The sequence below is a fragment of the Desmodus rotundus genome, chromosome 3, assembly GCF_022682495.2.
Source record: "Desmodus rotundus isolate HL8 chromosome 3, HLdesRot8A.1, whole genome shotgun sequence".
NCBI lineage: Eukaryota > Metazoa > Chordata > Mammalia > Chiroptera > Phyllostomidae > Desmodus > Desmodus rotundus.
Genome location: NC_071389.1, coordinates 49460799 through 49483352, shown reverse-complemented (window position 1 = coordinate 49483352; position 22554 = coordinate 49460799). Strand labels below are relative to the sequence as shown.

General features: G+C 36.9%; 1 protein-coding gene across 2 annotated transcripts in view; it reads right to left on the bottom strand.

The window, feature by feature from the left end:
• LRRC7 (leucine rich repeat containing 7) overlaps window positions 1–22554 on the bottom strand; it is a 483504-nt gene that overhangs the window by 3886 nt on the left and 457064 nt on the right. For both annotated transcript variants that reach the window (XM_024565449.3, XM_024565450.3), the window contains one exon: window positions 11158–11232. In XM_024565449.3, the coding sequence (XP_024421217.3) occupies window positions 11158–11232 (75 nt within the window). The remainder of the gene's footprint in view (window positions 1–11157; window positions 11233–22554) is intronic.

Below are 22554 nucleotides of genomic sequence, written 5' to 3'. Positions count from 1 at the left end.
GGGACATAGGCCATGGACATAACTAAAAAAACGCAGAAAATGCATTACACATAGTAAGCACGCAGCAAGCATATGCTGAATTAAATGAACATCACAAGAGGTAAATAAAGTACCAGGGTAGCTCAGCAGAAGGAAAAGAAGAGGAAAAATTTCCAAGGAACCTGTTTCTCTGAGGCATTTAACCAAAGAGTTTCTTGGAACTCAAGATCCGGCAAGTGTGATTAGCAAAAGATCACTAGTCCTTGTCTTGGTTCAAGCCCGGAGTCTCCTCCAGCCCTGAACATGGGAATGGGTGGATATTTCAAGTATATTCTGCAACAGTCCATGCAGCAAAAAGAGTTTTAAGGTGATGTATATAATCATTTTTGTGAGAATTAAAAAATAATAATACCTGTGAGTTAAACTCTAGACTTTAGCAGAAGAAGCAACGATAAAAATAAGCTAATATGGAGGATAAGTTAACTCATAGGTCCTTTTCTTCAAAAGGAAGAGAGAAAGCCCAATACATAATACATTTAGGCAGACTTCTTCTGGAGAGAGAGAGAGAGTGAGGGGATGAGAGAGCCAGGGTCCAAGGTGAGAGTCGGAGTGGGGATTCCACCCAGCAACCGGTTTGCTTGCCAACACCTTCCAATCACGGTTTTTATTATTGTTTCTCTCGATACACCACTGAAATAATAAAACTACAATTGTTTTCAGTGATTTGAACTGACATTTCCTTGATCATGATAAAAATATGAACATGAACATCCTTAACTGTTACTATATCGCCTTCTAACATAATTCTGTTCTTGAAGTGGTTGCAAAGCTGTATTTCAGATTCCTACCAGAATTAATTCATTTCAAAAATACTAGTAGAAATAATATTTAGTGCTAAATTAGAAGAGCTGGCTTACAGAAGAGCTGAATCTCTCACTCTTGTAGTTTTAACTCTAGCTTGAGTTGTTGTACCCATTTGTGAGCCTTCTCTCTCAAAAGGAGGATATCTGCTTGCGCAGTGCCAGGAGACTTGAGAGGAAATAGATTCAAAAGGAGGAAACTTTTAGGGTAGAATCTGTAAATTTGGCATTTGATTAAACAAAGGAATAAGAAACAAACAAAAATCAAATTGGGATGCCCTGAGCAGAAAATGGAAACCCTGGCAGAACAGGAAAGCTTGGTTGGGAAGACGATGGAGGCTGTGGTACTGGAGATGCATACCACCGAAATGTTGATCATAGATTTAGAAGTAAGAGGCTGGAGTTCAGGCAGGAGGTCAGAGTGGCAGCATTAGCCACAGAAGTGAGGTTGCACTGCAGCTTGGTATTAACCACATGAAATGCGGAGAGATTATCAGAAAATAAGTTTAAAGGGAGCATGTGAAAGAAGGGAAATCTGACTAGCAGAGCAGGGATGGGTCCAGGCAGCATGGGACACGTAGAGCAGAATGAAAAGATAGTGTTTGCTGTTGACCTGGACACCCAGGAAAATCTGTCTGAAGTGAGGGAGGGAGAGGTGAAACAGGTTCTAATCCCTTCCTAAGGATGGCAGAAAGCTGGCGGTAGCCTGATGGCCTAACGAAAAGGACAGGGAGACTTGTGGGGACCAATGCATTGAGGGGAAGGAATAGGAAACCTGGGTTCCTAAGGAATCCAGGCAGGTGGAGAGCCAGCAAGGGTCATTCTGAAGGGGATCAAGTACAGTGCTCATAAAGAGAGCAGGAAATCCTAGAGAATCAAGTACTTCCTAGTGGCCCCAATTAAACCTAACTTTCAGTACCACTGAGGAAAGAGTGGGGAAAAGGCATATCCAGGTTAATTCTGGCCTTGGAACTGGGTCTGTTTCCCATGAACCAGGTTTCAAGATGTCCAGAACCACAGTTGAGGTTCCGACTCAATGTGAGGGAGACCCTTTGTATAAGTTAGCTTTTAATATAACTTGAAAGCCTCAGCTATTAGTTTTAATGCTTTGTAAGTACACATGAAGGCTGGAAACACAAACATAGAGCTGATTTCCCAGAAGGAAATATGCAGATTGGTAAATTAGATCACTGAATCAAATAAACACTAGGACTGTATCTGTAATTCCAGTTTCCCCAAAATGTTCTGGTTCCAAGCCAGAGCATTGGTGAACCTCAGGAGGCCTGTTTAAAAGACCACAACTAGAGACTGCCTAGGAATGGTTTCAAAATAACAGCACTCTGAAAGACCAGAGAGCCTGTCATTTTAGAAAGGTATGAAATATTAAATAAGTGGATATATATCACATGCATAGGACAGGGCCTGGCACACTACCCAATCAATCAATAAACATTAGCTCCCACTATTAATATTACCTCACTATTATTTTCTTGAAATTAAGAAATATGATTTTCATTAAGCCCTGAGAATAGAAGAACAAAATGTCAGAGGAAAGAACATTTCTTTCTTGTGTAGGTAAGCCTAACTTTATTAAAAGATGAAAATGTAAAGATCAGAGAGGTTACATGAAATACCCCGGCTCACACAGCTAGTGGCTAGGTAGGAGTTTATGTCAGAATAGTCAACTCTCTATATGTTGACTCAACTTCTTTCACTGGATGTTGTGAGGTTGTTACAAATGTTTTAGGCTTGTTAAATGAATTCACTGTTTAATATTAATTCAGCTATTTCTTTTCTTCTCTTTTTTAGGCGATCTGGTTTTTTTTTTTAAAGATTTTGTTTATTTATTTTTAGAGAGAGTAGAAGGGAAGGAGAAAGAGAGGGAGAGAAACATCAACGTGTGGTTGACTCTCGTGTGCCCCAAACTGGGGACCTGGCCTGCAACCCAAGCATGTTCCCTGACTAGAAATTGAACTGGCGACCCTTTGGTTTGCAGACCTGCGCTCAATCCACTGAGCTACACCAGCCAGGGCCAAATTCAGCTATTTCTTGATAGAAAATATTATGTCAGATTTGATGTCAGGAGAGCCAATGACAGCAGGAGTTCAAAGAGGGGCTTGAATAGAAGAAGACAGAATCCCAGTTCTAGAGAACTTTCTTCTTCCATTCTTAGGACAGAAGAGCGAAGTGAATTTATATTGTTTGTTGAAATGAATATGGGTATCTGGCTTACATCTCGAGCAGTTCAGACAGGGAATCAGAATTATGTTACTGCAGTGGTGTAGGGCTTTTCCAATTAAGGTGAAGACCAGAAAAATCACAATATTTCAACCAGTAAGGGCTTGTGGTTGTTTCACATGTGTGGATAGAAGAGCTGAGGAAATTTAGTGCGATTTGAGGAAATTGTGAGTAATAAAAAATAAGAAATAAATGAATGGCATATAAAGTTGAAGTAAAGTTAAAAAGAAAACAACCCAGGACAAAAAAGATATTCTGAAAATTGTATCTTTCAAGAACACATAATTAATGGGTTTCTGGCTTTAGCTGATTTGAAAATGTAAAGGAACCCTTTACTATAATAATAACACTTTGTTATTTCTAGAAGATATCCTTCTTTATTTTAAATCCCCTTGACATCTGTGCCAAAAATGTTTTTTAATTGCCCTTTTCCATGATTTAGACTTGCAAAGATGGAGGGTTAATGAAAATAATATTTGTAATTCCAACAAAAAGCAGAGCTTTGCAATTACAGCTCATCAGTTTCCTGTAAAACACTCTTAGTTTCTGGATTTCATCCTCTTGGTTCTTTCCTGGATTTATCTTTGATTTCCTTCTGGTCAATGTTTTGTTAAGTGAATAAATTATGGATGTTTATATTGCACATATTCTCTAGATGATGCTGTAAATCTCCTAGGAATTCTGTTCTATTCTTATTATTCAGAGATGTAAACTTAAAAAGAATCTTGGAGAAAGCTTGGCCACAGCGTTGGTGAGATTATCCAATAAGGACAAAATGACTCTTTTTAGAATCCAAAAAAGATACGGGGTTAGAGACATGGACACGTGGTTTTTGTTTGATTTAAACTCCCAGTCAAGGGAAAAACAAAGTGTCAGCACACATGTATTTTATACATTAGATATACATTAATGCATTAATAGCTTATACTCCAAATGCCTCTCCCTCTTGACATGAGGAATAACTAAAAATACAGCGACTATGTTGAAGCTGTAAGGGCAGACTTTCAGGTTGTCTAATCCTGACAGCCAGGCATTATCAGAAACAGCGGGAGTCTTAGATAAGTACAGTTGTTTCATATTAACTAGCTGGAATTAATTCTCGTTTCAGAATTTTAACCTGGTGGAATATTCTCATTAAATATTGGCATATATTTAGGTCTGAGCAGACTGCATTATCAATACTACATTGATTTGATGGCAAGTCATTTAAAAATTTTTCCTTTCGATCAAAAATCTGAACTAGAGGTCTTAAAGTCTTAGAGAGTTCATATGAAAATTTACATCGCACTTTTAAATGTTAGAAAGTTTGAAGTCTTAGTGCATTTACTGTAGCATTAGAACATCTTCACAGAATAAAACACGGGTAAGAATTTCTCTTCTGTCTTAAGTACACACAAGTACAGCTTGAATGTTTTATGAATTCAGGCTGGAAAAAGACACAGCAAGATAGCATAGACTCAATTGAAGACTTTGTGAATCATTTGTATAGAAATTCATCTGTAGAACTGATAATAAAGATATGTACTTGTTTATTTGCTCTGATTTTAGAATGACTGTTTCCTTCTTATCAAACATGTTGAATGAACGCCTCTAACGAATGAATTCCCTACCTTTGTTTGCAAAGGAGGCCCCAAGGAGCTACATTTTATTCCTTTTACTTTTGCCAGGAAAAGAATAACTGCAAAATCAGCCTCTCATTTTCAGAGGGCTCTTTGTTTTGGTGTCTGTTTTGGAGAAGACCTTGGTCTTAAAAGAAGAAAGACTAGGAGTTCATTTTTGTTAAGTGTTTGATAGCTCTTTCCTGTCACTCTTCCTCCTTCATTTTCTTCTCTTTGTAATTTCGGACTAGGCTCTGTAAAGGCAGGAACTTTGTTACATTCCCCATTACATTGTTCACGTTGCTTGATACTATACTTTGTAGATAGTGGGCACTTGATGTGTATTTTTCAAATATATAAATAGAAAATATGAAGACTGTGATACTATCAGTAACATTTGCTACAGTAGCATTTGCATTGTATAATGGAAGAAGCTCCAATAAATTATTTAATCTCTGCCAACAATAGATATTTTTCTGGTTTGTTGCATGATATAATGAGACAGCATAGATAATTTGTTATTGTGATTTTTATTTTTATCCTCAGCTGAGGATATTTTTTCATTGTTTATAGAGACAGAGGAAGGAAGAGAGAGAAATGTTGATGTGAGAAAGAGCATCAGTTGGTTGCTTCCCATATGTTCTCAGACTGGGGATTGAACCTGCAACCTTTCTGTTTCGGGACGATGCTCCAACCAATTGAGCCATATCAGCCAGGGCATTAATATTTTAATTTCAGCCACATTATGGAAGTTGGAGACAGCCCAATGAACTTAACTTGTCTTTATTGGTTTTCATGTTTTACTCAATACTTACTGTATTATTTTTGATTTGCAAAAAGTATAATATTTCTCAACTTATTTTAGTAATCTGTGCTGAACTTTATAAATTCTGAACAAAGTGAAATGGATAAAGATATTCAGTGAACCTTGGCATATAAAACCATATGTATTATTTAAACTTATTTTTTGGTTGTCTTCTAATCAAACTGTATTAAAAAGTACTATTCCTCAAATGTATTATATTATCACAGGCAATAATTGACCTGAACATTAAGAGTCACATGATCATGGCACCCCTCTTTCTCAGCCACCTTGCCACTTTCCCCCCCCCCCAACCTTTCTGTTATTTTTGATTTTCAACTACCAAACAAGATCAAATATAGAAAAGTGCTGCTAATCTATTTGGCCTGGTTGAGAATTGGGAGATTCTTTGGTGACATTTCCAAATAGCTGAAGTATATTTTTAAGAGTCCCATGCTTCATTTTAACCATAACAAAAATTTCTCACTCTTTACTTTTTATAGCTTTTGGGGAGAGAATTTTTTTAAAAAATTAAGAGAAATGAATGTACTCTAACCCGTTCTTGACTCATAATGGTAATCAGGAGCTACAACACTCTCTGGAATAGAGCCGTGAGCCCAGGTAGTTGCTTCTATAAGAAACATTTCTCAAAGTGTGTTTGTGGAAGTGGTTATTTAAGGTCGATAGTAAAGAGGGTTGCATGGTTAAATATGTTGGGGGATATAAGTTTGTAAGATTTCTCGGGTTCTTAATAAGTTTAGCACAGTGTGAAATCCTGAAATAAGGCATAGAAACTTATCTGACTAAGGAACTATTTTTTAAAAAGATATCTTAAGGGGTGCCACTGTGAAACACTGTTCTATCTGAGCGGCTCCAGCCTGCTGTACTGGTTGACTTTAGTTTTTGTCTGTAATGAGGAGGTTCTCCCTCTTCCTGGCCAGTGAAGTCGTCATCTATGACGTCTTCCCTCTGGTAATGTGCCTGACCCCAGAGGCTTTCTCCTTGGCTGTCTGGAGAACTGACTGAAATAAGGTGAGCAAAAGGCCTGAGATTTAGTGCATTGACTTTGTGGCATTAATTATGGCTTCTCAGAAATATTTTGTTTGTTTTCTGGTTTGTGTTTTTGGTTCCTGATAGCTGAAGTGGTTGAATAAATAAGCTTTAGCTAAGTAAGACAATATAATTAGCAGCCAGCCACACCTACTGGGCGTTAAAGGAGGCATCAACTTCCCCTCAGAGAAGGATGGTGGGATTCAGTGGTTGTACACAGACATAGCACCGTGTTTCCACACACAGCAGATCCCACCATCCACGGACATTTCATTTAGACTTCTGGGGGTCTACACTGACTTCTTAGATCCTTAGCCTTGAAAGCTACATCTCACTATCTCCCTCCCAACCCTATCCCCACTCCAGCCCATCCCCATGTTTGAATTCTCCAATGCCATGAGCAACTTGAAAATCCTAGGATTTCTTCCTTCGTGCCTGGGATCTCCCTCCCCAGTATTCTCTGCTTTGAATTTCATGCTCCTCAGCTCTGGCATAAGTCTCCTACCTCTGCTCCCCGAGACTGATGCCATCTAGCCCACAGGCATTCCTCCTTCTACTCGTCCTGCTTCTTTCCTCTTTGGTAAGCCTGGAGCAAATCCTGCTCCATCAAGAGGAATCTCTCTGTTTTCCATTCCCACCATACTCAGAGATCGTGTAATTCCCAGTGTTCCTTGGCACACAACCTTCCTCTCCCACTCATGCCCTAGTCCCTGGAGGAGATGAGAGCAGGAGGGGGCAGCATCTTGGATTTATGCTTATGAGTCATCCCCTCTTGGTGGCATCACAAGAAACACCCTCTTAGGTTAGTCAGTTCATTCTCCTAACACTGCTATGACACCTATGAGTGACACCACAAAATCAGGTACTTGATTCATTTTCTGATAGGACTGCATGCATTCATCTTATCTTCCTGGTGTGAGCTCCCTCAGGTCATACAACTTCCCTTTATGAGACACTAACTAGGATGTGGGGTGGACTTGTCAGTGGTTGTGGACCAGAGCAGGAGAATAGGCCTGGTGGCCATCAAACTGCATGATCTTGGCCTTGTTATGATATTCTGAGCCCAACAACATACCAACAAGTGACTGAAAACTCGATAGACTTGTTTGTCATGAGTGGTATCTTGAATTGTCTATAGGAGTTGTAGGGCCAAGGTTTTTTTAAGACTAGGAAAAAAGGGAAATAACAGGTTTGAATTATCATTTCTTTGATTATCCTGTTTTGATATCTCACAGGTATAGCAATGAACCAGGCATATATTTTGGATTACAAATTTCAAAACTCTTAAAATTATGGCACTGTAGAAGAGACTACAAAATTTGTGTATCTCATATAAATGCCTTATATTTGACAAACCTGTTTTGATGACTGGTAATATCTAGATGACATTAATTATCTGGAAATTATTTGGTTTCTCTTCTCCTGCCATAGTCAAGTCTTGTTTGGGGAAAAGGGAGCATGTACATGAGGAGGCCAGGGGTCACCTACTGTGGTGTAACAGAATATGATGTACTTGCAAGTGAGCTCTAGGTTATCACTGTGAATTATGTCAACTATCAAGTACAATATATTTTTTAAGTCTATTCATCTTTTCAACAGAGTAACTATAATTAATAGATTTTCTATATTTAAATGTATTTTGAATTGTAAAATGTATAATAAATTAGACTGAACTTTTTAGCATGAGAAAGAGCATTAGAAAAAAGAAACGACAATGTTAAGCCAACATAATTGCCACTTCAAAAATGGTCAAGTATTAGCAAATTCACATGGTTCAATGTAATAACCTTTTTTTGTGATCCATGTGCTTTCACTTGTTCTGTCTGACCCATATATTATAATTCAACTTTAGAGAAAGTGAGGCTATGAGGAGTCAATTCTCCAAGCAGGGTGCTCTTTCCTTTTACTGTGCTGTCTTAAAGCAAAATGACTTACTAAACACAGGAAGTAATTTGAATATGCTCATTAATTATAGAGTATTTATTCTGGGAAGATGAATAGTAAAATGGCAGAAAAATCATATGAATATATTTCATTAACTCAAAATGTTTTAATCAGCATTATACTTTAATGCACACATTTTCATGTAATTCAAATAACATGTTCATAATTCCATAGCAGAATAAGAAGAAAGTAGTGGGTACAAAAGAGTCACAGTAAAAGAGATGACTCTTATTTAATAAATTCTGAGTTTAGGGGAGAATTGGTAAAGGTATATTTCTTTTACTATTTATTATCTCTTTTGTTATTTGCTATTGGGTTAGATAAAACCCAGTAGACATCACTTAGGGGGCTCATTCATTGATTTTTTTTTCCTTTTACCTTGACTATCTAGGTTGTACATTGTCATTAAGGCTTGCAAATAAATTTGCTTCGGTGAGGATACGTTTTAGTGATCTTGTAAATGACAGCTATAACTCAGTGATATAAATCCATTCTTTTCCAGTATTCTTTAAACTAAGAAGCAATAGTATTATAAATAGACAAAAATATAATTTTCCCTCTTAGCAGCTGATTTTGGCAATTATTTCAGTTTAGAAGTAGCCATTCTTATTTCTTTCAGAAAGTATAATTGGCCACTTGTGCTTTTTAACTAGAATGAATGAAACTGTAAATATAGCAATTTATCTGATTAAGGTCTATGTGCATTTTTCTTTTACTGAAAACAGACTTTGTATTGTACTAGATCCAAATGAGTTCTGCAGCAAAAATAAAAATCTCCATCTTCAGTCGTCATTTGTGAAAAGACATCCCCAGTGCAGCTCTTCTGCTGGGGTTTTGGCTTTCACCTGCCTGGGCTTTTGATTCCTTCCCACTTCTTGCATTGGGACTTCACTCCTCTGAGCACTTTGCTGTTGCTATACACCTCTCAGGGACTACAAACTCTTAACCCCCTTGTCCCCACATACAACTCTTCTAGTTACTCTTCTAGTAACCAGAGAAAAGAATGCTCGCCTTACAGCTGGATGCTAATTCAACTTGCATTTCCCTTACATAGGATATCTCTACCCCTATTTCTGTCTCTATGTATTTATAGATAAATATAACATTTTTATATCCATTTGTATATATTTCTTTTCTGAATCTGGAGAGAAAATTCTTTCTTTAGCCACCTCTGTCTTGAATGAAGGCAACGCCCCAAACTTGTCTCAAGCTATTGAAAGCTACTCTACTCATCCTGGCATTCTAATAGGTCATTATCTGAGATTAACCTGCTACCATTTTCTTTAGCCTTTGAGATGCAAAATAAGTTCTCTGAAATTCAGCAGAGAAGAAAACTATCCATTTCCTTTGCTAAGCAGCAGCATTTACCAAGTGTTATGGAGCTTTGTTGTTCACAGGTCTAGTTAGGAGATCCAAAAATAAAGAACTTTCATAATAAAGCATTAAAGAAAAAATTTCTAGAATATCTTATGTGTCCTTTTGGTTTCCATGTTTTAACTCAAAAGACCAGTCCCTGGTTTGCAGGCTTTCCACCCGGTTGAACAAACTCGGACCTGCTGGACGGCATTTCTGCTGACAGACTGCTCTGGGATGGGGCAGCCCTGGGTCTTTTCAGAGAATTGTCACTTCTGAAACTCGAGTTTTCATGATCTTGATAGTTAAAAATATTTCTGAGAATAAAATGTTCAGGCAAATATACATACATACATATTGGGTTATATAGGGACATTCTAGGACTTTCTGAGGTCAGAGTTCAGTAAATAGGAGGTAGATCTCCTCAGAGCTGAGTGGGGCTTCTGCATTTTAGTAACTGCGTTTGCATATCCAGTATGACTAGAAGGTTCCTTTCTCACACGCCCTTCTTTACAGTGTCCCTGAGTCTTCAGTAAATTATGCCGAACCATTTCTTAATTGCTCCAAATGATCAAATATCTGCAGTGTCAGACAGATCTCCACAGCTAGATAGCAGGAAATGTCTGGGGTCATAAGTCAAAATACTGAATCTTAAATAGATGATACTTTTTCTTTGTGATGCAGGAAATGATTAAGCACCTTATATATGGGAAGTGAATTAAAAGACAAGAAGGGCAAAGAAAGCAAAATGGATGAGGTTATGCCAGGTATTTTACTTACTATTACTTTATTTACTTTACTATTCACTAGACTGTCCCTTTTCTGATATGCAGAGCTCGAAGTAAGCTTACTGTTGAGAAATTAAATATGGACCTCCCCCCTCATCTAAAGTCACATACACAACCTATTTAGGTACTTCATTTCTCTTACATACACTTGCTACTTGTGCATAGATTTTTATGTGTATTATATTTTCTTTCATTACCAAATAACATCATTCATTTAAACAAAAATGTGTGGAATAGACACCACGTGTCGGATACTGGGAATGCAGGATTCTAACAGACTGAACTAGCTTCTGACCTGTTTCTTAACCTCAAAACAATAAAGGTAAATAAGAAATTTAAGAAAGTAGGGATACGTGGGGTGGGGGGGCATGGTGTGGTAAAAATGGAGACACTTAATACTTGAACAACAATTAAAAAAGAAATTTAAGAAGGACTTATTTAACTCAATGACTTGAATCACTTAATTCAAGTCATTCGACTTAATAACACAGTTACATATTTGTTTCTTTTTGGCATTTGAACATGTTGCTTTTTGTCTGTCTTACCTGAAGGATCTTATCGCCGGGCTGCAGCAGGTTGGATGCTGGTCCATCAGGTTGAACCCTAGTAACAAAGATACCCTATAGGTCAGAAGTAACAGAGGTTAGGATTCTATTATCAAGAATTAGGCCTACTTACAAGCTTTTCATTCATATAGAATACAGTAAAAGCAATGAAATACAATTTATACATGTAAACTTCAATTTTATTATAGTACCTTGAGCAAGGCCCCAACTCTCAAGTCAATTTTAAGAAAAACAACATCTTTACTTGCATAAAAAGGTGCATCTTGCTTTTAAAGTGTACTTATAGTTTATAAATTAATTTCATTGCACATTCTTAATTTCTTAAATCATTTGAAATATGGCACTAACACATATTTGTTATCGTTAATATGGTATTAACCAAATTGGCAAGTAATTCTGCATTGAAAATGTCTCCTATTTGATGTATTGTAAGTTCAATGTGCACTTTAAAAACTTTACTAGAATTACATAGAAATACTGGTTTATTTGAATGTTACTTTGTATGTTATTGAGAATTTTAATATATAACATATATGAACAAATTAAACCTGAGAAAGCTCCAACATGAACTTTAAATGTAAAGTGTATGTCCACATAGTTATAAAACCCCAGATTGATTAATTTAGTTTATAAAAGAGTCAAATTAAATTTCTTTGACCATATATATAAAAGAAAAAACACTTATTGAATGGCTGTCACATGCTAGTACCTTGACTGATTGCTAGTGTTATATAGATATACAAAACATAGCTTCTGGCTTCAATGAGCTCACAATATAGGGGAGGAAAAGTGAAGAAAACCACCAATTACAAAACACTATGATAAGTGTTATGACAGAATTACAATAGATTATCAAAAAATTGCACCCAGCTTATCCTTAGTTTGACGGGGCTTCTGAAAGGCGGAGATGTCTGGCCGCTGAATCGTGAAGGACAAATAAAAGGCATTCACAAGGGTAAAGGGAAAGGTGTTCCTGACGGCAGGGGAGACACATACAAGAGCGGAAGTGCCTGCTACATCCGGAAACTGCAAATAGTTCTACTGTGACTGGGTGGTGGTAGAAGGAAGGGTGTCAATGCATGGAGTTGGGAGCAGGGGAGAAGATCAAGCTAAAACGCATGTTGGGGACAGATTAAGATGGGCCTTTAATAGCCATGCTCATCAGTTTGGGGGAGCTACTGAATTATTTTGAGCATGATGGTGAGTAGATCTGAAGAATGAACCAATGAATGAATAAACGAAATGTGTACATCTATTCAATGGAATATTATTTGGCAATAGAAAGAGATGACATTCTGACAATATGGATGAACCCTGGAAACATTATGTTAAGTGAAAAAAGCCATTCACAAAGGCCACATATTATATGATTCCATTTACATGTAATGGAAAGAACAGGCACATGCATACAAAAGGAAAGCAGATTTGTGTTTGCCAAAGGCTGGGGAGCAGGGCACGTGGGACTGACAATGTGTACAGAACTTCAGCTGAGGTCATAAAAATGTTCTGGAATCAGATAGTGGGAATGGTTGCATAGTTCTGTGAAAACCACTTAATTGTACACTTTAAAAGGATGAATTTTATGGTATGTGAATTAGATCTCAATATAGCTGTTATTTACTTAATTCTTAGGAACTATTAATCAAATAGAAGACAATATTTTAATATCCTTGCTTATTATGTAGAAAATCATCTCATTTGCTGATCCATAAACTTAGCGCCTCTCACTTACACCCGTAACTCTGTGTGTGTGCGTGCGTGTGCAACAGATAATGAAGACCCTAGTTGAAATACTTCTATGTGTTTTCATTTAGCATTTCAGATCTTTATGAAATCTGTTCAAGGCTTTCGAATGATGTTTGTCTTTCTGATTTTAATCTTTTTCTTCACATTTAAAGATGAAACTACAGATTGGCATAAAAATTCCTAGAAAACTGTGTAACTTTTAATCTATTAATTCAACATCTAGAACTTAAGGAAATAACTGGACAAATATACAACATACATTTATAATATGTTCATCAGTGTTTTTTGTAATATTAAAATTCCACACTATGCCTAAATGTCTAATAACAAGGGATTGATTAAATAAATTATGGTAAAGCCATACAATAGGATAATATGTGGTCATTAAAAATGAAGTCCTAGGTAGTGGATGTAGAAGTCGCCCAGTGCCCAGTGACACGAGAAGGCTGTCAAACATTACCGGTGGTGTGATACCACAGGGTGGGGCAAATTGGGCTCACAGTTGTGAGTATGTGAAACATGGTGAGTTCTTTTATTATTTATAAGTTGTTGTATTATTTCCATGTGAACAACTGCGAAATCTGCCTTTGCCCCACCCTGTGTTTTTGCTGAAATATGTTTATATGTAGTTTTGTGGGGGAAAAATATCTGCAAAGATATACTCTTAAACATAAATGGAGGCTCTAGTGGGAAGTCGGGATGGTCGGGGTTGAGGGAAGTGGAGATTACTGTAGTTGGGCAACAATAAAAAAATGTGGAAAAAAAATAAATGGTGGTTATAGTTAGTGGGAGACATATATAACAAATATATATTTCTTTTTGCTTATTTATGTTTTCTAGTTTTTCCACAATGATTAGGCACAGGTTATACCATTAAGAAAGTAATTATACATACAGGTATGTTTTTTGTTTTTAGGTTAACGTGGCACTGTTAGGGGTGATGCTCAAACAGCTAGTTAACTGTGGTCAATTATTGTACCAACGGTCAGTCAGAGGGAAAAAGAAAACTGGTTGTTCGAAAAGGACAGTCAAATAAGGCAGACTGATTAATCCAACAGACCAGTGAATGGCACTGGCTATGAAAACAAATATAGTCCCTACAGTCCACTGCACACTTGGCATGTGACTCTCATACTCCATCACTCCAGGACACGGTACCTGCATAGGTCCCCCTGGTGGCCACTACCTTTGCTATTGGTCTCTCTGTACAATAGGCAGAATGACACCACTGCTCAAAATAAGCCACTACATCTTTGGGTGCTGGAGGTTAAGTTGTTTTTGCTATTATTTTAGTAGCCAAATTCTGCGCTACCCAGTTAATTTTGGTTGCTTTTCTTCAGCTTATTTTACAGGGATCATTTTAATAATGTTTGTATGAACCCAGAGCATGGGAGCTGAATTATGGCCATGACATCTGCCATGCTGGGAGGAACGAGCCACACCCCACAACCCGAGTGCTGAAAGATCCACGTGTGGTGTCTGTGGCAGGTTTAATTCCATCCACCACAAAGCTCTGCAGGATTCAACTGCTGTTCCGAAGACTTGCTTTGAAGCTCACTCGTATAGTGTCCTGAGTCTTCCAAAGCACATACTGCTGTTTTCTAAAGCTTTAATATTTCTTTTCAACCCATAAACTTCATCCACTAAGAAACTGCTACTGACCATTGGTATAGTTTTTGTTTTATGTATATCCTATCAGCCAGCATAGTGCCTCGTTAGTTGAAACAGAGAGCAATGACTGCTATGCTGGATAATAGTCTGTGACATTCACGACTAGTGTGGGAAGGATGTTTCCCAAGGACTGCCTGCAAAGGCCAGTACCCCGATTTTTCGCTGCATTTGACATGAACACTGCACAATGAAAGAGACTGATAATTCTGCACCATTTTGTGATCTCCGTTCTGATGAACACTGATGAGAAATATGAAAACTTTGGCACTGCTTTGAAAAGGGCTCATTGTACCAATGTGTCACCCTTTTAACAAATTCATTTTATTCTGAGTCTTCCAAGGATACTTTGCACTGATGACAGCATTTGGTGAAGAATCATCAGACTATTCATATTCTGAGAATTAGAACAGTAACTTCCTACTGTTTAGGAAAAAAACATTTCTTAACTTCCACAAAGCAGTAAGCCATATTGTATGTATCAAAGACCCAAATCATGGAATCTGATAAATCTTGTAACTATACAGGCCAGAACTAAAATTTCTTGTAACAGTTTCTTGTAACAGGTGGTAGGATGCTAAATGTGGGACAAACTACCATGCAGTACATCCAAAACTAGTGGACTAATCTATACACCTGAGACTATAGTGAAACCATACTTTAGTAACTCTCTTTATCAATGAGGTGGTGTGTATTTGGTTTTTTTTACTGCTGCTGTAAGTAATTACCACAAATTTAGTGGCTTAAAACATCATACATTTATTATCTAATGAGTTTTGTAGGTTAGAAACCCAACACAGGTCTCACTGGGCTAACAAATGTACTGGCAGGACTATAGTCTTTTCTGGACTATCTAGAGAAGAATATGTTTCCTTGCCTTTCCCAGCTTTGAGGAAGTATCCACATTTCATATGATTAGATTGAGGCCACCTGGATAATCATACTCATCTCAAAGTCTTTAATTATCTCTCTGCGAAGTTCCTTTTGTCATGTAATAGCACATGTTCACAGGTTGTAGGAATTTGGATTGGCTATCTTTGGGGGGGTGCATTTTTTCTCCACATGATGTAAGAAGTAGATAACAGCATAACTCTGCCATTACACTGTCTGTGTTCATCGATTATCAGCAGGTGACCTTAGGCAAATTAATTCACTTTTATGTACTGTACTTCTCATCAGTCAAATAGGTAAAATAATGGTATATGTCTCACCCATCAGATTAAGTGAGTGACTATATACAAAATACTTAGAACGGTGGATGGCACTTAAGCAGTGTCAATAAATGTTATAATTATTAGAAGTCTGGAGTTTGGCCTATAACCCAAAGGCTATTTATCCAACAAAACTGATACTGAGAGCTTCTGAGTCTCCAACTGTGCCAGATTTATTGTCAGGAACTCCTTCTTCGCTCTCAAGCTGGAGTATATCGACAGGCCAACATTTGTTATTGTTTCCTTGAATTTCGAACAGGTAAGAGGACTTGCGTCTCTTGTTTAGGGAAGGGATGTGAAGAGGGCTGTAAAGTCTCTCCTGTCCCATCTGCGGCTTTCCAAGTGGTAGCTCTCAGTGGTAATGACCCCAACTACTGTTCACTCCCAGTAGTGGACATGGGTCCCAACTAGAGGGCTTTCTGAGGGTTCCTGGTAATTTTCAGGGGTGACTTCCTTTGGTAGCTCCAAGTCAGGAGCACCAGTTGTGGCTGCTGGAATCTAGTTAATGGTTTAAGGGCATCACTGAGTGTGTTTTTGTAATGTCTGATACCTCAGGACCAGCTCCCAGGTTCTTTAGTGGCTTGACAGCATGTGGTTTTCCCTTAACACCACCTCTAGAGGGCATCTCACAACAGAGCAACAAGGCACGTGCCGCGGCTCTTTCTACGGCGTGGGAGCCTTCGCTCTCAGACACCAACATCTGGGTGTGCTGGAGACAGACAAGACCCCACAGACTCACATATCACAGCGGGGCCCCCATAGATTGGAACCAAAAAGTTAATCTAGAGAGGGCTGGCTGAATGCCACTAATAGGTGTGACCTATTGCCATTTCATATTTTTCCCCATTTTTAAACTAGTCTCTATACAAGTCATAAATAGTTTTTCTGAAAGTACTGATAATGAAGCTTTAAAAAGTTTGACTTGTCACAAGTAGTTTTGAAACAGGGTGAGTATGGGAGGTTTCTCATGCTGCTGAGATCTGACCTTGTCTTGCTGGTTACTTAGCATATATACCGCCGGACATAAACTTTAAAGTGCTCAGAAAGTTCGTCTACAAGGCCAACATTTAACATTTAACACAGAGAAAGAAACTCTCTATGGCTTTTTAATGAGGAAGGTGAATGACTGTGACAGTGTCAGCTGTGGTAAGTGGAGACACCAAAATAGAACTCGACTTAAGGGGACTGCAACTTCAATTTATGAAATCTGCTTTTCTTTAAAATTCTGAAAAATCTTGGCTTTCGCTGATGTGAAGGAATTGGTTTCTAGGAAGGCCAGATCTCAAATAAAAATTGCATACTATTAAATTACAATTTAAACCACATTGGTTAATATTAAATATAGTATTTCATGCTTTCATATAATTATGAACATTCAAAGAGTATATCTGGGAGAAAAAACTGACTCACAGAAATAACAACAGCCACAGATTCAATAGCTTCTGAAGGGAAAGTTATTTTTTGCTGAAAATGTGGCAAATAATATTTTTTTAATGAGTTGAGTAAGCTTAATAGGAAACTGTGTTGTGGCTTATCCAAGTGCTTACTACACATACACAACAGACTTTTTACTTAGTCCTTGTGATTATTAGAAGAGTTGACATATCAAAGATAAAGGTATTATCAGTGGTTTTTCTTTCTATGGATCAAAAGTGTGATGCCAAAATAATTTAAGATTAATTGCTAAGTGTCAAATCTTAGGCTTTGAACAATTTGCCACTGTAAAAACTGAGAAATTTATATGCAGCAAGAGAAGGGATTTGTCTCAGGGCCATTAGAAATTAAAAGAGATGGGGAGCGAGGGAGAGAGAGGGAAGGAAGAGGGGAGAAAGAAAAAGGGGCATTGGCAGCTGAGTGTGGTGCTTTGATGTAAACCCCATAACAGATGAACACAAAGGGGAATTGCTTTAGAAGCCTACCAAATCTAAACCTCAAAAGAAAGATAGAAATAAAATTCTCAGGCTGACCAAAGTGCTTTAAACATTTCACAAAAATCTTATGCACAGATGTTTAAAGGGATTTCAAGCTCCCACAGATTTTTAAATAAAGTAAATAGTAAAATAGAAATTACTTGGTTGCATTTGTAAAATATTTATTACAACAAGGAGACTAATAAAACCCATAAATAGTACTGTGTGCTCACAAATATCTTAGTGACAATATAATGCAGGTAGATGACCCAACAGCAGAAATATACGTTGCTTGCTCCTAGGCTTACATCATGCTTTTAGATCATTGTAAAGGTTTATTAGGTAGGGAACAAAAAGCATCTTTTTAAAGATAATATTCTTCTGATTTGCTAAAAGCATTTTAAAAATAAGCAGTTTATTCTGTTTTATCTGAGATTCCTGTTAAAATGACAAGTTGCCTAATAGATTATTTTTTATAGTTTGAGGCTGATTGTCATGGGTTGTTATCTTTAGGGGAATTTGAATGTAAAAGTTAAAATTGTGTTTGGCTTTGATTACGTTATAATTTTTCTTTGATTAGTAGCTCCAGTATCCCAATTATGATCTAAAAATTAACCATCTCTGCTATGTCTGTCTATTGTGGCTGAAAATAACATTGCTTCCTGTGTATTTCTTGGTAAAATTCTTGAATTTAAAAAAGGGTTTCTTTCCTTTGGTTTTTCTATTTTCTTTTAAAAGTAAATGTAAAAGTAAATCATACTCCTTCATCTACTGTATTTCCAGATTTCTTATCTCTTTGGCAATTAAAGAAATACTCTTTAAAGCCTATACTTAATATGAGACCTCACCTGGTGGTGAATATTTGAATTGCTGAATTTTACAGAATTTGCCGATTCTGTCAGAGCCCCCAAATAGCTTTCCGTCTCAGCTTCATACAGCCTAAAACAGTAAAGACTGTTGAAAACAGGAGTGGGTAACTGTAGGTGGTTGTGGATTCTCCTTCCTAGCTGTTCTTAAAATAGCATCAGTAATCAGCTTTTTGATGATCATTCTTTAGGTTTCTTCAAAGCCCTTTCAATGGTATAATATTTTTGACATTATCTGCACCATTTTAAAACAATGAATTAAAAAGTTCAGTCAAAACTTGTTTGTCACTTGTGCTAAAATAAGGTTTTGACATGAAAAATTGTTTTGCTGTAAGCTATATTTAGTCAAGTTACAAATATTTTAAATTTAACATGGGTTTATTTAATGGCTAACACATTGTATCTTATACAGTAATCCTACAGTGTTAAAATTTACTGACTGCTTAGTCTAACTCTGGATTTATCTTTATATATACATTATCTGGTTACCTAGCCTATATGCCACTAGACATAATCCTTATCTTTATATACATTGTGGGTATGCTTTTTCTTTTAAACAATAACTGACTCTAAATTCTAATCAACTAGTGTAACTTTCCAGCATAGTTCTAGGACCTTCAGACAAACTTGGTGTTCAAGCTTTTCCTAGAAATCTATTCTCATCTGTTTGTGCCTCTCTCTTAACTTATACCAATGATAATAAGGACGGTTTAAGTTTGAATTCACAGCACTTAAGAGTTCTCCTGATTTCTTTACACACCCAAAAGAGAACAATGACTCAAGTGTTTTGCAGGTACTCGGGTTTCCTGTTTTACTTGTCTCAGATTCTTCATATCTGCTTTTGCATGGCCTCTTCTTCATCTAAGGGTGTTCACACCAACCTCCCCTGCTCCTTTTGACGGATGCCTAGTTTTTTAAACCACTGTTAGCTACAAAAGAACAAGATTTGGTTCAGTTAGTGACTACTATCTCTTTGAGAGACTAGGACTCTGTAGAACATAGCTGACTTTTTTAAAAAAAAGAAAAATAATAATCAGGAAAATTACAAGGATTTAAAAGCAGATTTAAATGGGTCTCACTGCAAAAACGCAAAAATCTGACGTAGTCTAAACTGAAGTATCAGTTGCTTTGGCAACCCCTCTCATTTTGATGCCATAGTTGAAAGCACTCAGGCTGGAGAGCAGTAGTTTTCATGGATGGAAGCAAGTCTGAATCTCTGGTACTAAAGTCCTTTTAGTTGAAAAGATGAAAAATCTATTGTTTTTATGATACTGTTGTAGACACATTTGCTGACCTGCCCAGATTCTCTTTATCAGACAGGTGCTCTCATCCTGCAGGTGCTGCCCAAGCTCACATCTGACACTTCTCTTGAAAATCACCCACAGCCTGGAGGCTCCTTAATGGGAAATGCTTGGATCGCTAAACCCTTCTGCCTAGGAGTGGCTTACAGCCAATGATGGACTGATACCAGGGTAAAAAAAGGCTGTTTCCCTCCTCAAGATGAGACAATTCTGTAGTACCATCATGCTCCAGAGTACCCTGTACCATCAGGCTTCCACTAGACCCACATCTTTGCTTAGTTTCTTCCTCTGCCCTGTCCTGCTTCCCTCAGCCCCTTATAGATAGATGTCACCTGAGAGCCATTTTAATTGCCCACTTGCTCAAAAATCCCCGTCACGGGTTCTGCTGCCTGTGGACAAATACAAACTACAAAAACTGAAGCTCTGCTGTATCTTCTTGCCTGGGAGGAATGTGTAGATTCTATATTTTGCCTACAGGTGATTCTTTGGAAGTCAGAGTCAGGAGATAAAATGCACTTGCTTCTTTCCTCGCATAGAACAACTTTGGGGGCAGATGGGAAAAATGTGGCTACATCCTAAATGTTATACAGGTAAATAAAAAATAGTTGACCATTATTGCCACAGGCAGAAACTGAGCAACCATTCCTTTTTATTTATTTTTTTGTTTTTGTTCTATTAATGTGGGTTTTCCCAAGAATTCTACTTGGTTATAACCTTTTCAGGAAAGAAGCTAGAAGTACCAGGAAGTCCCTGGCATACCACTTAAAACATGTGGTAGCGACTTTGTAAGTGGAATGTGAAAGATTTACACACTTCCCAAAGATCTTTTTGACTCTCAGCAATAACTTTCTCTCATTGGTGGACCTGCCAATTCTTGTTAATTATTACAGAAGGTATTATATACGAACAAACTTTAAGTGTTTTCATGTTTTGATTGAGAAATATATGACAGTTTTCCAATGAATAGCACCAAACTTTAAAAGTCTGTCAGTCCTTTCCCACACCATATTCCCTCTGCTTGTTTTGTTATTTTGTTCCATGCTAGATGACTAAGATGATGCAGCAAATAGAACATAAATAATATATAACTTTAGCAACTACTGCAGCTGCTATGCACTTGGACTATAACATTATTGAAAAATATTTCAATAATCGTTACAAATTATCACAAAGTGATAGCAATCTCAATTTGAGTGATTTTCTAAATATATTGCTGAATTAAAATGTCTCAGTCAATGTTACTTAAAATGATACTTTTTAATTGCCTCATTTTTTCATTTGAATAACCCAGTGATAGGTCCTAAAGGACCAAGCCTGTGTTGTTATATTTCATTATATTCTTTCATAAGCTGAAGTCCATGTCTTCTTTATATTATAATGTCTAGGCACCAACATTACCCAATTGGCTAAAGCACATTGCCGTGATGCTTTAAAAAGATTAGTATAAGTTGTCATACCTGCAGGAATCTTATTAATAGGGGATTGTGAAGACTACATTTCAATCAGTGTTTCTGAATAAACTTGGGGTGTTTTTTCCTCAACATACAAGACAAAGACAGAATGGGCAAAAATATTTTGTTATTTTTTAAAAATCTCACTTTTACTGTCCTCAAAAAACCAAGGGGCATTCTGAACTTCAAATTGCAATGTGATTAAGATGCAGTTGAAATAATCACTTGTGTTGTAAAAAATTTATTTTGAAAAATCAGTTTTATATATCAAAAAAGATGTTTCAATCCCTTCCTAAATTTAGTCCAAAATGCAGTGCATAAACAGTATTACATTTATCCCTCAACCCTGAATGTTGTTTCCACATAATTCACAGACTCTCCAAATTACTTTGCATTACATAATCACTTGAAGTAGAATTAAGGCTAGGGAAGACATACAAATTATATTAGAAAATGAATGTAGAAATACATAAAATAAATCATATATGTCTAGTAGTGGTCAAAATGAAGGAAATGTGTTTTCTGTCATCTAATATTTATGTAGTAAATATAAATTATAGGCTGTGTGGGGTTCTAGATAAATGTTTGCTATTCTTGATTTTTATATCCATGGAGAATACATGGCAGGAAACAGACAGATGGCATGTCCCTTTTTCATAAGTCAAGAGCATATCTTTTGCAACCGACCTTTTCTTTATGATTCGCCCAATGTCATAAGCACACCTGGAACCTTATTCTTGTGCATTTTCGAATTTGCCCTACCAAGCATGCCTCTGGGCATCCTTGTCCATGGTAGAGGTATCAAGTAAAGGCTTTGATTCTGCACATCTAACCCCTTTTCTCTTCTTAATGTTAAGGATAAAAATATTTTTATTTTGATGTGATATGCATCTTCACAAAAAGTCCCATTTTTTTTTTCTAGGGGTGGAAGGAGGGGTATACAGAACAGGCTTAAGTCCTTTGTAGGCCATTTTGGCATCTGGAGTCAATGTTTTTAGAAGTTATGTAGAAGAAAATATAGTAATTTACTGTGAAATTCCAGAATATTTATTTAGAGTTTATTGGAGATTATATTTTATGTTTGCCATGCCTCCAATATTCTTCCTTGGCTTGGAATTTTACCTGTGTCATAGACATATTAAGACATCTAAAAAAAGAACATCAATTTGTTTCTTCTACCATTTCTTTTTTAAAAAAAGATTTTATTTACTTATTTTTTAGAA